The sequence below is a fragment of the Lissotriton helveticus genome, chromosome 1_1, assembly GCF_964261635.1.
Source record: "Lissotriton helveticus chromosome 1_1, aLisHel1.1, whole genome shotgun sequence".
NCBI lineage: Eukaryota > Metazoa > Chordata > Amphibia > Caudata > Salamandridae > Lissotriton > Lissotriton helveticus.
Genome location: NC_136057.1, coordinates 676,570,908 through 676,586,397, shown reverse-complemented (window position 1 = coordinate 676,586,397; position 15,490 = coordinate 676,570,908). Strand labels below are relative to the sequence as shown.

The 15,490-nt window shown below is 49.3% G+C and overlaps 1 protein-coding gene across 3 annotated transcripts in view; it reads right to left on the bottom strand.

Annotated features, from left to right (window-relative positions):
* Positions 1 to 15,490, bottom strand: part of DMTF1 (cyclin D binding myb like transcription factor 1) — a 517,741-nt gene that overhangs the window by 50,447 nt on the left and 451,804 nt on the right. For all 3 annotated transcript variants that reach the window (XM_078674193.1, XM_078674191.1, XM_078674190.1), the window contains one exon: positions 6,996 to 7,131. In XM_078674193.1, coding sequence (XP_078530319.1) covers positions 6,996 to 7,131 — 136 coding nt within the window. The remainder of the gene's footprint in view (positions 1 to 6,995; positions 7,132 to 15,490) is intronic.

Below are 15,490 nucleotides of genomic sequence, written 5' to 3'. Positions count from 1 at the left end.
TATGTAGGCGAACATCCACCCCCACCGAGCGCTGGTCCGCTCGTGGTCACCGCCCCCCTCCCGGCAAAACACCACTCCAAGATGGCGGGCGCTGTTTTTTCCACCCCGGGACCCGGACCCGCTACAGCAGCGGTGATAGCACGATTACAGTGCAAGTGTGAGGAAAGAGACGCCCCAGAATAAAAACAGGGAGAAAAACCAAACAGAATATCCAAATAACAAGCAGGTATGAATTAAAATATATAGCGCGATGTTACAGCGCGAAATGCGGCGCGCTATGCAGGGCAGCCTTTACCTGGCAAGGAAGAGCCTGGAAACCGGTCGCCTTATGTAGGCGAACATCCACCCCCACCGAGCGCTGGTCCGCTCGTGGTCACCGCCCCCCTCCCGGCAAAACACCACTCCAAGATGGCGGGCGCTGTTTTTTCCACCCCGGGACCCGGACCCGCTACAGCAGCGGTGATAGCACGATTACAGTGCAAGTGTGAGGAAAGAGACGCCCCAGAATAAAAACAGGGAGAAAAACCAAACAGAATATCCAAATAACAAGCAGGTATGAATTAAAATATATAGCGCGATGTTACAGCGCGAAATGCGGCGCGCTATGCAGGGCAGCCTTTACCTGGCAAGGAAGAGCCTGGAAACCGGTCGCCTTATGTAGGCGAACATCCACCCCCACCGAGCGCTGGTCCGCTCGTGGTCACCGCCCCCCTCCCGGCAAAACACCACTCCAAGATGGCGGGCGCTGTTTTTTCCACCCCGGGACCCGGACCCGCTACAGCAGCGGTGATAGCACGATTACAGTGCAAGTGTGAGGAAAGAGACGCCCCAGAATAAAAACAGGGAGAAAAACCAAACAGAATATCCAAATAACAAGCAGGTATGAATTAAAATATATAGCGCGATGTTACAGCGCGAAATGCGGCGCGCTATGCAGGGCAGCCTTTACCTGGCCTGTGTGTCTGCGCACTGGTTATGATCTGGCCAAAGAGGACGCGAGAGAGCTGAAACTGAATCATAAATTCAAAATCCGCACAGGGGTCCCCTAAATACGTTTAGCCTAGGGGCCCTAACATCCTTAAGATGTCCCTCAGCCACGCCTGTGTAGTTAGTTAGGAAAGCAGAGATTCACTGGTGCTATGGAATGGGGCAGGTTGCCCCGGTTTCCTAATATACATTGGTGTAATTTGGTCATGGTTGCAGATGCTCTGCTCTGCACCTGTTCATTTCCAACATGACACAACCAGTGTATGCCAGTCACCAACACAAAGGATGTCCCCAGGGCTGGACTGGCTGTAGCAGGCAGTGTTTGCCCAGGAGACTGGAAGAGGGGGGGAGGGAAGGGGGAGGGTGGGGGGGGAGGAGGGGAGTCAGTTTAGGAGCAGTGGGGGCCGGTTTTGTTACTGGGGCAGTTTTGCAGCGATGCTCCAATATCGGCCCCAGTAACAAAAGCAGCAGTGCTGGGGACCGGTTTTCTTCAGCAGTAGTCATTGACACTCACCCCCCACCCCCCATGTTCTGTAAAAATTGCCAGGGCTGCTTTGTGTTCCCAGTCCGGCCCCGCCTGCCCCATCAAGCAGGCCTCCTGCATTCCAATACCTAGGTCAGTTATCAGCACAACAAGCAGGAACCCCTCTCGCTGCACCCACACGCGTGGTCGGGTTCTTGGCGCACAGAGCCATGGCTGCAGCGCACAGAGACATTACACTGCCACACACAGAGAAACAAAATTAGAGGGAACATTGGACCAGACGCCTCTGATCTCCGCCTCTCCCAGATGGCCACCCCATCACAGGAGTTATGCATCTGACACCACTGTGACATCTGATTGGGGAAGGGAGAGGGCTCTGCCGCTGTCCCAAACTTGGTTTGTTAGCCACCACTGCAGTTGTTGCACAGTTCCCTCCGACATCTGGACATAGTGGGAAAGATTCCCCTGATGCTGAGCCCACTGGAACTTCAGATCCCACTGCAGAGCCCGCATATGCCATCTGACAATCTACCAGCAGGATGCAGGAGGCCATGAGCCAGCAGCCTCAGGGTCATTCTCACCAAAATCCAGGACAGAGGCTGAAACATTGGTATCATTGTCCGAATATCCCGGACTCGCTGCTCGGGAGGATAAGGCCGAAACTGCAGTGTGTCCAGAACAGCTCTGATGAACTGGAGCGTCTGAGAGGGAGTCAGGTGTGACTTTGGCACGCTGATAGTGAATCCCAGCGAATGCAGGAGGTCAGCCGTAGTCTGGAGGTGTGAGACAACAGCCTGGGGCGAGCCTGCCTTCAAAGGCCAGTCATTGAGATAGGGGAAAACTGAAACCCCTAATCTGTGCAGAAGAGCTGCGACCACCACCATCGCTTTCTTGAACACCTGAGGGGCGCTGGTAAGGCCAAAGGAGAGCACGGGAAACTGAAAATGCTCGTGGCCTACCATGAACTGGAGGTATCATCTGTGGGCTGGCAGGACGGGGATGTGAAAATAGGCGTCCTGCAATCTCCAGGGTCAAGGGCAGACAGGACCTGAGCCAAGGTTAGCATTTTGAACTTCTCCTTCCGGGTGAAGCGGCTGAGGGCCCTGAGGTCTAGGATAGGACAAAGGCTTTTGTCCTTCGTGAGCACCAGAAAGTAGAGGGAGTAGCAACCACGACCTACTTCTGGCGTAGGAACCTCTCGAAAGCTCCCTTGGCCAAGAGAGCTGAGTCTTCCTAATGGAGAAGCGCTAAATGACATGTGATCGAAAGACGGTGGCATTGAGAGAGGGGTAGTCTCGAAGGGGAGGGAGTACACCATTAGGACTGCAAAACTCACCTATCCGACATTATGTTTTGCCAGTGGGGGTGCTGTTGGCGAATCCTGCCACCCAATGGCCTCTGGTGGCCCTGAAAGGTCGTATTAGGAAGGTTTGGAGGCAGCTGTGGGGGTAGGAAGGAGGGTGGAAGAGAGAAGGGTGGACTGGCCTGCCCGCTGGCTCCCAGAGCCCCGTTGCAGGGTCCCATGTCCACGGCAATGCAGAGGCTGGGCAGCTTACGTGAACCGGTGGCTAGACTGGGCCGGACGTGGTGGGGTGCCCCTTCCGTAGCCACGAAAAAAGGAGACTGAGGTGAATGGTACGATGCTGCGAGGCCCAAGAATCTGGCAGTACCTCGAGAATCCTTCAAAAGCTCCAGCGCTGAGTCAGCTTTGTCACTAAAAAGGTGACTACCATCAAAGGGCATGTCCAGCAGAGTTGATTGGACATCCCCCGATCAGCCACACATCCTCAACCAGGGCTAGCGCCGGAGGGCTACCGAAATGGCAATCGTTCTGCCTAGTGAGTCTGTGGTATCCAGTCTACATCTTATCGTGAATTTGGCAGCGTCTCTCCCATCCGCCACTGCCTCATGAGAACGGCCCAGGCCTCCTCCGAGCACTGAGGCAGCATCTGCACAGATGATATGGAGGTAATCGGCCCAAGAGGCATGCGGTATTCACGGACCGCAGTGCCAAGCTGGTGGAAGAGAACATGCACTTCTCAAGATGATCTAGCTTCTTGGATTTCCTGTCTGGGGGAGTAGAAGAGAGTAAACCCTTGGAGGACGAGGCTTGGACTACCAAGCTATCGGTGGAAGGGTGTTGGATGAGGAAAACTGGGTCACCAGGAACCAGGCGGTGGCAGCAGGCTATCCTCCGTTGCACAGGAGCCTCTGTGCTGGGCTCGATTTAAGTGAGGGCTTTGTTGAACAGCAAAAAAGGGGTTCGGAGGAGGATGCCGCTGGTTGAATCACCTCTGTCAGGAGATTAGTCCTGACCACCACTGAAGGGAGCTCCAGGGCCTCAGCTGCCCTTCGCACCACCTCAGCATAAGACGCTCCCTCCTCCGTAGCCACGGTGGGAGAGAAAGCATGCCAAGGTCTGGGGAAGTGTCCAGACCACTGGCTTCACCCAGCTCCTCTCTCCAGTCTAGCTCTTCAAGCTGGTCTGTTAAAGGGTCAGGGGACCCCTCCCAATCCTCATCACCAACTTCTGACCTATAGGAAACACCATGGATGAAAAGGAGAACGAAAGTACCCTCCGGCGTCTGATTCGACGTCGATCCGACTCAGGTTCCATCACAGGAGTGAGGTTGGGGATGGCGTTGGTCGGGGCCACGACCGACACCAGGGGTGTCGTCACCAGGGAAGGTCAGCCGGCCTTGATCTGGTTCCAGGCCTGGATCCGCAGGTGTCGTCAGGCATATGGGCTGGAGCTGCCAGCATCGAAGGCCCACGACCCCCAACCAGCTCTGCGGGGCCTGAAGGTGCGCTGGCAGAGTTGAGCTGCCCGAAGATGGAGTGGAGGGGTTCATAAAATGCACAAAGCGGGACAGGGGACCCTCTGGCTCCCGGGAAACGAGGGGGGGGTGCAGTCGTCCTAGAAGTAGGCACCGAAGACAGAGCCTTTGAGTGGCGACGCTCCGGGTCCCGCGTCGCGTCAGCAGACCGAGGGGGAGAAGGTGGAGAGCACCGGTGCTTCTTCGCCTTCTTCTTGTGCTTCGACTTACCCGAAGATTTAGAGGACTTTGGGTGTAATGAGGTGTGTGGGCTATGCGACCGGTCTCGAGCCCTTCCTCTCGAGCGAGACCAGGATTGAAGCAGAACCACCTGTGGGTCCTCCAAGAGCTTTTGAGACCACTCTTGCAAAGACTTTGGATTCATCGCCTGTCAGTCGGAGCACCCGAGGTGCAAGTCCGTCACAAACATCAGTCTGTGACAGGCGTCGTAGGGCTTGAAGCCGGTCCAATAATGGGATATCCCTGTGCACCAGGAGTCGAAGACTAAAAAAAAAAAAAAGAAGCTGACAAAAGTCGGAAAAAAATGTAGTCAAAAAGTGACCAAAGGGGTAGCTCTCGCTGGATCTGCTGTAGGCTGGTGCGGAAAAAGAAAGAACTGATGTCAGTGCGCAGGGGCGGAGTCTAAATATGCACCGCGATGTCATCCCAGCGAATACAACGCCGAATGTGGAGTCGACTAACGCTACCTATCGACACGCAGGGATAATGCTAAGAAACAATTGTCCGGATCCAGTCTGACGTCTTGGGGTCATTCTAAGATAAGGAATCTATAACTAACTGCCTCTTTCAGAGAACAGCTTTTGTGAATGCCTGTGTTTACATTTGTTGGAAGATTTAAGCCAGGACTACTGGCTTTGTAAATGCTTGTTCAATGCTAAGGATCTGCTCTGCTAGTTGATGCGCGGGTTGTTCACGCACTGGAATCTTCTTCGCAATGTTGGTGATGTTTTTAGGTTTTATAATAAGCACAAGTCGGGAGTCACTCAAATGTTTTTCTTTCTCATAGCCTAAAGAACAACACAGGTTTGTGAATTTTAGGAAAAGCCCACACAATCTAAACCATCAGCGTATTTTAATTGGTATTTTGTTTTTGTAATTTATCATGGTACAATATAGATGTCACTTTTTTTTTCTCATGGTGTCTTAGTCGAGAAGGTGGCCTTCCCAGTTTAGGAGACAAAACCTGTGGTGGCCTGTACTATTAGCAGGGAGGGGGTGGTCGGGGCACAAACACACACAAACATTCACTCACACTCATGCATTCACACATGCACGCACACACAGACATCCATTCATAACATTCACTACCATATATTCATGCACGTTACACCAAACATTTAAAATACAAATATACTTACCTGCGATCCCAGGTCAGCCAAGGAGAAAAGGCAGCAGTCCCTCACTAGTCACAGAGTGGGATGTGACAAAGTGTCAGCAATTGACACAGCCCTGGGCACTTCAAGGTTAGAACTGAAGCTCTCAGGTTTGAGGCAATCCGGGCGCTCCCCCTCGTCATGAGTAGGAGGGCCTCGAAGTACTTTTCCAGGCTGAACATGTCATGCCTACAGGAGCTGTGACTTCTTCAGCCTAGCAAAGGTCAGCTCATTCAGCCAGGAGCCTGCGAATTTAGCGCATGACTAGAGCTCTTGGCTTCCTGACCTCACCTTTGCTCAGCCTGCCAAACCATCTTTATAGTGGCAAAAAGGTAAGGGGGCGAGGCCCTTCAGCCAATTCGGATGGGCCGCGGCTATACAAAACTCTTTTGCTTAGAAGACAAATGGAGACTCGTGCACTTTGCAGTTGTAAATGTGCAAGCAAATGTTTCTCTTTTCTCTCTAAACTGACCTCTGAACACCCCCACTCCCCATCCGGTTTAATACACAGTCTGCAAGCAGTAGCTATCGCAATCCTACCATCCATCGCGTTTAGCCTTCGGAACGCATTCAATGTGACGATCGTTCTCCACAACGGCTAACCACAGACACACTACATATCTCGGTCTGTGTGCATCTACTCCCCTTGACTACAGACCAGACTTCATTTTCACCAAGAGCTCTTGGAATAAGGGGTATGGCTGCATCGCTAATTGGTGACAATGATTTTAAGGCCATTGTGCACTGCCAAGGCATTCGGGATATCAAATGTTTATCTTTGATGTAATTGGCAACTTCAGTGTTAAAGTGACCGACTAAAACATGAGAGATATGCTGATCTTTCCCATGCTGGGTGACAGGGGTGCGAAAGTCAAAGTTTCTATTAGAGCATTGGGATGAGAGATGTTTATCTTTCTTGTAAGTCAACACTCACGGTGTCTTATCAGCAGGAATAGTTTGTTGTCAATCAATGATGGAAAGAGAACTAGTATAACGGTGCATAATAAATGCAATATTAGTGAGGCAGTTCAAAACATGAATGATTCATTCTTGCCCAAACAGAATAGAACAAACACATATAACATGATACATCTCTATCTACAATCAAACTGTAGTATTGCATATGTTAACCAGCGAACTGCAAATGAGACGGTTAGAACAGACCAATAAACTGTTGTCGGATGATTAGAGGCAAAATATGACGGCTGTGTAGGATAAGGAATTAACTTGCTCATGGTGAGCAATAGTAATGTCTGAGGGCATCATGTCGCTTAATAAATATTATCAAATATTTTGACTACCAATTACTTTTACCTGTCAAGGATGTCAATGATTCACCATCTAAGCTGTTTGCTGTCTGGAGAAATCCATGTGGAGAAGGAACAAGTATAGCCACACAATTAGTTACAGATAGTCTTTCTTTTTCTTCCGTGCTGGGAGATGCAAGGCCCTGGACAATCAAAAGATCAATGACAAAGTAAACGAAACTGTTCTATATGCTTAACATATTATAAACATTCTTAGTTTATGAGAAATAAACAAAGATTAGTATTTAAAGATTGTTATGGTCATGACCTTGAAAGACGGTGCTTATCCTTGGAGTTTACATCTTGGATCACACCCCTGCTAGCCATTTCCTCAACATCTGTAGACCAGCTACTCTTATATATGTTACGTTTAAAAACGTGAGAGGCTCACATTTAAGGCTCGTCTATATTTAGAATAGCATATGACTTTAGTAATAAGAGGAATGAAAAAATAGTTACCTGTATACATTTTTACAGCATTATTATTTTTCACAGATTTACATGCTTGAATCATTCCCCTTTGTTGAGCCGGGAGTCCCGCAGTGATTACACAGTAGCAGTAAGGCCAAGTTCCTCATGGAAATTAACAGAAAGTATTCATTTAGTAGCCAACCCATCTAGTTAGAAAATATCCAAAGTACAACCAGTGATGTGAAAGCAAAATGCAATTCACTCCACCAGAGGCCATACCTCTGATTTTCTATAGCACAAGTGTGGAAGGAGATAAACTAAAGAGCCTGTGATTAGTGAGAATGGAGGACCATGCGTCAATCTATTCAAGGTACCAGTGCTGGAAAACTGTAGTTACAGGTAGATAACATTTGTCTTCTCCGTCACTGAATCACATGCTTAAATCACAACTGCAAGCAGGATTAAACTAGCAATATATGACATTCTACTCAAAATGTATGCCAGGTCAGGTGAAACTTATTCAAAATAGAAGAGAACAAGCATTTACAATGCAATAGGTCTCGCATTAGGAAAGTTTGAGCTATTGGTATTGTAAATGACAAATTTTTTATTTATGTTTTGTTTTTGAAAATAGCTAAATTAATAGCTATGTCATTTACAATGCTAATAGTTATAACTTTCGCAAATGCGACACCTATAGCATTTCTAATGGAATATGTGTTGTATTTACGCAACTTAGATGTATTGATATTACAAATAACAATGGCTGTTAATTTTTACAAATAATTAATACTTAAATAAGTTATTGTAATTTATAATGGCAGTAGCTTAAACTTTTGTAAATAACTTTTGTGAAGATTATGTTCAGAGTATTTTATTGTGACGAAAATCCAAGAACAGAAGTGAAAATTTAACATCTTTTTGTTACATTTGTAATAAAGCTTGAAGCACACTCACAAAGGGTTAGACGTCAGAATTTTGTGACTCTAGAAAACCTGGGGCCAGGGCAGGGAGGCAGGAATTAAATAGCACAATCTACGCTCTTTTCCTGCCTAGCAGAAGCACCACCAGGCATATGCACGGCAGGCGGAGAGGGTGCTGGGTAAGAGCAGAGACCCTCGGATCTCGATGGAGTGGGCAGGCAGTGTGCACCAGCACCCAGAGCCGCGGATCTGTGCCCAGCCAGAAGCAGCCCATGCGCACACGCACACTTCATTAGGGCAGTACACGGTTCCCGCCAAGGAACCTACAATTTCAATTTGTCTCGGTCAGCAGAGGTGGTGGCAGATCTATAATTTTCTTGCTAGGTTGTCTGCATGAGCACGTGGCAGGTTAATCACTCCCCGCCGCCGGGACCCCGCCTCCCGGGGAGGGGAGGGCAGGGCGCCCCGGGCGTGCGCACCGCCGCCAGAGGAAGCCAGAGGGCCGCCATTAAGCAGTCATTAACTACATTAATGACCGCCTGCAAGGGGAAGGGGCCGCTATGAAACGAATTGATGGGTTTTAGCGAACGGCCCCAGCGTGCAGAGAAAGAAAGACCGCTCAGAACCAATGGGACCCAGTCACCGCGAGGAGTGCCGTCACTTGTCGGCTTCTTGGCGCTGTACCCACAGCAAACCATGAGAGAGTGAAACAAGCATTGGCAAAGCCAATAGTTCTGGCTTGCATTTTCACTCTAAGCTAGTAGGTTACAAGAACCCTGCTGCAGTGACTAGACCAAAAATAAATACAAATCCAAAATAAAGGATTGGTTTCTGAATTTAATGCATCAGTGAGATAAATAATGTAATGTATCATGACGCTGAGTACTTTGAACAGCTAAAATATCCCCGTGTTCTGTAATGCAAGCGGACTACAAAAGGTGAGGTTATGATACCTACACCAAAGAGCCGGAGGAATGAGGACAGAGAAATCCTCCTGTGGCAGAGCCAAACCCACTCTATGCATTTCATAAAGCATTGGTAAAGACAGCACTTGCAGGATGAGCTTAATTAAGTAAAGATGCCTGATAAAACCGGGTGCATCAGAAGGTGCACATAGAAAAGGGCCCCGTTTTCACCGCAGCCCCTGAAGAAGGCGAGTGTGGCGGAAAGTAGCCCTACGGCAAGAATAGCTTTTCATTCACAATATGGGAGGCAAATCCAAGGATGCGAGGCAAATGAAAGCCTTTTATGACCTTCAGTGGTCTGAAGGGATCCGGGGGAAGCAGTCAGATTGAGCAATCAGATCAAACAAACCACACGGACGTACCCTGCGCTCTGACCTTGCTGCTGTGTCCCTGTTTGGCGGAGTCGGTGCAGGAGCTGAGGGCGCCCAACAGCAGGATGTTGGTGACTGCATGGCCGTGGCGGGAGCTGCCCTGCTGCAGCCCGCCCGCCATGCTGCATCTTCCCCCTCCGCCTTCCTCCAACAGTCCTCAGCGCCGGCGCATTTTTAGCTTCCTCAGCTGGCTTCCTCGCTCCCCGCGGGCAGGCTGATCAATCAGTGTCAGAGCCACGTCCGGAAGGAGGGACAAAGGGCCGGAAGTCTCGGGGCGTGGCTATCATGTAGTGGCCGGAGCCGAAGGGAAATACACGGAGAGCCCCTTAGGGACCGTTAGTGTGCTACCTAACGGGATGGGGGTAAAAGGGCCATCCTCACGACCTTGTCATCCCATAACAACGTAATGCGCAGCTCCTGCCCTCAAGGCTATCGCCTTCAACTTCTGCCGCGGCTCACAGTGGTGTTTAGGAGGTGCGCGGCGGCGGCCGGCCGGCTGGAAGACCTGGACACGCTGGCCACAGTGGTGCGAGCCTGGTAAGGGGGGGGGGTGGTGTTTGCCTGTATGTCTGTATGTCTGTATGTCTGTGTGCCTGCGTGCGTGTGTGTCTGTCTGTCTGTCTGCCTGCGCGCGCGTGTGTCTGTGTCTGCGTGTGTGCCTGTGTGTCTGTGTGTCTGTGTATGTATGTATGCATGCATGCATGCGTGCGTAAAAAGATCCGATGACTGGTGGGGGGATGTAAAGTGAAAGTAAGCAGCGCGCGTGTGTTTCAGTCTGTGTGGTGGCTGGCTGTGTGCGCACGCGTGGACGGAGGCGACGTGCGCGTTCGAGCACCCAAATCCGGCCGTTTTGAAGCTCGTAACACCCTCTTGTCCTCCTCCCCCCGAGACAGACAACATTAGGTCTCCAGCTGGACACCTGCATCCTTTGGATGCAGTTTACCAGCTCGACCTAAAAAAATGAAGGACGAGGCTTATTATCTTAGCGAAAAATATGTTGAAAGACTGACTGGCTCACTGCTGAACCCCTAGAAGCTTCTATATCCATGAAGTAGTGTTTCACAAATGTGTGGCGACTCTGACATGTCACCGCTCTGCAGGTGACATACAGTGGAAAATCAGCATAATATGTTTCTACCGCACTCCTGGAAGGAGCCAACATAGACGTTCTTAAGGAACAACAAGCGTAGAAATGGCGCTAGGTAATGGTGGGAAGGATACATCTAGTTATCCTCAGTATAGATAAAGGATGCCATTTCTATGGTAGCAGGCCAAATGACACAAACAGCTGATGCAATCTTCTAAATGTTTTTGTTCGATACAGGTAGAATTTCAAACACGGTCACTCTTCTAGTGAGGGAAGGGTCCTTTTAGCCACTGTTGAAGAATTCTGGAAAAATGGTTTAAATGCAATTTATTCAATTAGAAATTTGCTTTCGGCATGAAACTGTAAGATGCTGGCTCGCCAATGATTAAGTAGCAACCTGAGCCCCTTATGTTAAAACGATAGATACACGATTTAGTGGGGTAGGCACCAGCTGTTGAGCAACACACAAAGCGGACCCGAAGGTATGACAATTAGTTATAGATGGCTTAATAATCTGCAGGAGGGGGGGGGGGGGGAGTGCTCTCATCAAACTATTGCATCTCCAAATAATAAGCCTCCTTGAAGAGAGGTCTGAAGGGACCCACGGGATGAGGAAGGTGGAGGTGGGAATTGCAACGTATTGATGTATGTTATATGGTTGAAAACATTTCACTAAAAACAATACAGAAAACATGTAAAACTGTTGGCACCTTTTGGATTCATTTTGTGTTTGTTCGCAAAATTGCCTCATCCTTTTGGAAACGTACATATGGCTCCTTAAAGGTAAAAGCTTGGATGTCACTCATTCTCCTTGGCAGACGCGAAGGCTAACAATATTGCTATTTTACAGGCAATGTATTTAATGTCTGCACTCTGAATCAGTTCATATGGTGGTTTCATCAGCTGTGCATACTATTGCCCGGAGCCTAATTTGTAAAATATTAAGTGCAGGTGCTCACATTTTTCTAGGAGGCCACACCCACTTCCCCAGCTCCACCCACTTACTTCAGTGGCTCCACCCACTTCCATTATTGGGTCTACCCACATCCACAAGTCTCAACACATCGGATCCACCTCCTCACTTCTTGAGTTCCGCAAGAAGCTGAAGCCCTGGCTCTTCACATAAGCACCTAGAGTACCTCACACCTACACAACTGCCCAAGCACCCGGATACCCTCTTGGGTGATTAGTGCGCTATACTAATCAATATACCATAATATAAAATATGAGAAGCCTATAACAACTTATAAGTGAACTTGAATTACAGAATGTGTGTGTGCCTGAGCAGAGACGTCACCGGAGGTAAGCAGCATGTCTGCACTGCTTGAAGTGCTGTGTTCTGGCTGGTAATGGCACTTAATGACTTCTATTATTGCGTGCTCTTAGCCCGGCTGCCATCCGTGCCAGCCAGAGTCAGCGTGTCAAACAATACAATAGTTCGCTGCAACACTTAAATTAGTTTCTGCAGGCAGGGAGAGGCCCAGAGGATTTAAAGGGCTCTCTCTGGCGCCTTCCTCTTCAGCAGCCGCAATTAATAATTCCTCCGGCGGACCACCTGTTGGGTGGTCCGGTCGTGGGATTACAAGGCAGGGGAGAAGCTTTAAAAATATCTCTTCTGGCCCCGACAGTGAGTAGGTCAGGGTAAGGTAGTAGAGATCCCAGGTCATCGGGTGACCTGATTGGCGAAGAAGAGTTTTTATGGGTATATTTACATTAGTTACTGCTCGTCCCTCAAGTACGTGCTGCAGAACATTCTGGCAGGATTCGCGCCCATTCGTGCTCTTTCACACTCTGGGGACTCTGCTGTCAATCTAAGGCAGACTCTAAAAATAAGAAGATTTCTGCCATTAGGCGGTTTGGGGTTAATGAGGCCTTTTTCACAAAGATGTGCCGGCAGCTATTACGAGCCCGCTGTATGTTTAGCAGGCGGGTGGGGAGGTAAACACTCAGTCCCCCTATAGTCGTGCATCAGAGGTGTGCTCAGGAGAGTGAAACAACATAAACACCACTGATAAAATACACATGTCTCTAGTAAATGCACCGGCGGAAGTTGTATCAAGCTAATTCAGCAGTGAGAGATTACTTTAGAGGCACTCACTTACTTTGAGGATGCGAGCGGCAATTCCAGGGCTGCTCACCTCTGCAAAGGCTGGATTAATGGACCGTGTGCTGCTGGTTGCGGGAGGGGGAGGAGGGAGCAGTGAAACCAGCTCTCGCTATGACCCCTGCCCGTCTCTGCCAGGCCTCCGTGAGGATTCAGAGTAGATTATTGTTTTCCTCGTTTACTACACATGAATCTGGCAGGAAGTATTTTAATGTCTCTGTATTGACATTTAGCAACAAAAAAAACCACAGCAAATGAAAGTAAATGCATGTTTTTTTATCACTCACGTCCTAGTGTGCAGAAGGGCGATGAACTGATAAACGCTGCTTGGTTGCCTCCAGCTGCACCAAGAAACCACAAACAGAACCAGTAACTCAAATGTAGAAGTACGGGGCACCAAGCTCGGACGAATGCATTATTGAGACCTTTGCACGTGCATTCTGACTCCGAGAGCGCGTTACCTGGGGACTTCCAATGGTGCGTGCTTTGGAGTGCACGCGCAAATGGCGCCCGCAGAACTCGAAAGAAAAAGGGGGGGCCAATCGGGCCCCACGCACACATGGCTGGGCCCGGCCCCCCCCTATTGGCCGATCCTTGTTGGTTCGCGCGTCCCGCCCTTGCCCCGGAAGCAGTTTTGCGCTTCCGGGTCAAGGGGCGGGACCGCGGCATAGGAGAGGTTAAAAGCCTGGGGAGCGCGGGAAGCGGCCTCTTTGTGCCCGCGCTTCCCAGGCTCGCTCCTCGCCCCGCCGTGGGGCCGTTTAATTTTCTCTTTTCTTTGTTTTATAGGTCCGCATGGAGAGCATCGCAATCGGAGTGGAGCTGCGGAGCCCGGGAGAGCAGCAGACGATGTCTCCTTTTCGTCGGAGGACGGGTGCCAGCCGGTTTCGCGGAGGCTTGGGCATGCATGTGTGATGACGGGGACATGCCTGTCGGACTTTAGGGGAGGAAGCCATCCATCACAGCGGCTGTGCGTGGCTGTGGTGGTGGCGCCCAAAAGCTGCAGCACCTGGAGCACACCATGGAGAACTACACGCAGAAAGTAAGCCCCCTCCGTAAACACGCCGTACTGTGGCGCTCTGGTTGTGCTTCATGTTATCACATTGACCATGTTCGAGGTTATTACAGTCGTGCCGTGATTACACATGCTCAGTGTGTCTAGTAACACTTGCGCTATGGCAAAAAAGTGTTCTGTGTTATCGACCGATGAGCTAATAACGCATGAATGGAATGTGTTCTGCTGACATCCCACTGTTTAAGACGCCTTGTTACCAGCATTTCATTCCCTTGCTTTGGTGTCTCTTTAGTAATTCGTGTTGTAAGTAAGAATCACCCACCTCCAACCCCTACACTAGCCTCTTGCCCCTCATTAACCCGCGTATTTACGTGTATGCACTGTGAGAGACAGCCATTCTGCAGTAGAAGGCCGAGGCACGTAAAGAAGTAAATTGTGTTAACACCGTGTGTAGTCCTCCTCTCCAGAAGGCCCATAGCTCCCGCCCCCCCTCCTGTACTCAATCGGTGTAGTGGTTGGTTATATTTCGTGTTATCACCCTAGTGATCAGGTTCTATTGTTAAACTTGTGCAATTCTATGACCCTGGTCCTGTGGGTAATCATGTTCCGTTTTATCACATGGGTGCTTTAGTTTGCTCCGTGTTACCACCTTTCTGCAGTGGTTAAACGTGTTATATACAGCATGGCGCTGTCATTCATTGTGTACCGTGTTGTAACTCTGGTGCTGTGGTTACAAGTTTCCTTCTATCACCCGGGTGCTGGCGTGAAACACATCCCTTTATCGCCCTGATGCACTGGCTAAACATGCCTTTTGTGTTCACCCTGGTCTTCGTATTTGATGTGTTCCATGTTATTACCCTGGCGCTGTGGTAAGCAGTTTTCCCTTTATCACCCTGGTGCTGTAGTTCTACATTCATTTTATCACCCCGATGCGGAGGTTAAACCTGTTGTTAATCACAGTGAACATAACAACATGGGAACAGATGCCACGAAACAAGGCTAGCACAGTGAGCAACTCCCACATATTCAAGCATCACCCACTGACTCTGGTTGAGAGGTCGCCAGCCTCGGGACTGCTGTGCAATGACTCGCAGATAAAAGGCCTGTGAAGTGCTGGTGACCTCATCATCCTGTCACCCTCTGAGGGAAAGCAAACAATCAACTCAACTTGTTAAGAGACATCCTTCAGAAGCAAAAAAACGTTGGGGCTTTCTGGGAAATGCTAAACTCGTGACCTTTCCCAAAAACTCCCAAATCATGAAAATAGATGTGTCCCAAACATATTGTTTTAGCAAATTCTTATTTTTCATCACCTGCGAATGCTACAGAGACTGACACAATGGGTTTCTTTAGTGTATTGTGTTATATTGCTCTGTATATAGTGCTTCCTACCCAAATTGTAAGGCTTAAAGCACTTTCTCAATTGTTGAGAAAGAAGCTAGTTATATGGCAGAGCTCAATTAAGTCAGTTTTACGTTCCTCTTGTTGAAGTCTGATATAAGTGCATACGTCCATTTCACTAAGTCTGATCTTTCATATTTCTGTCTATCAGTATTGCCACGAAGGGACAACAGAGGGTGACACTCACACGGAGATCAGAGTGAAAATAATGTGTGCAGTGATTTCATG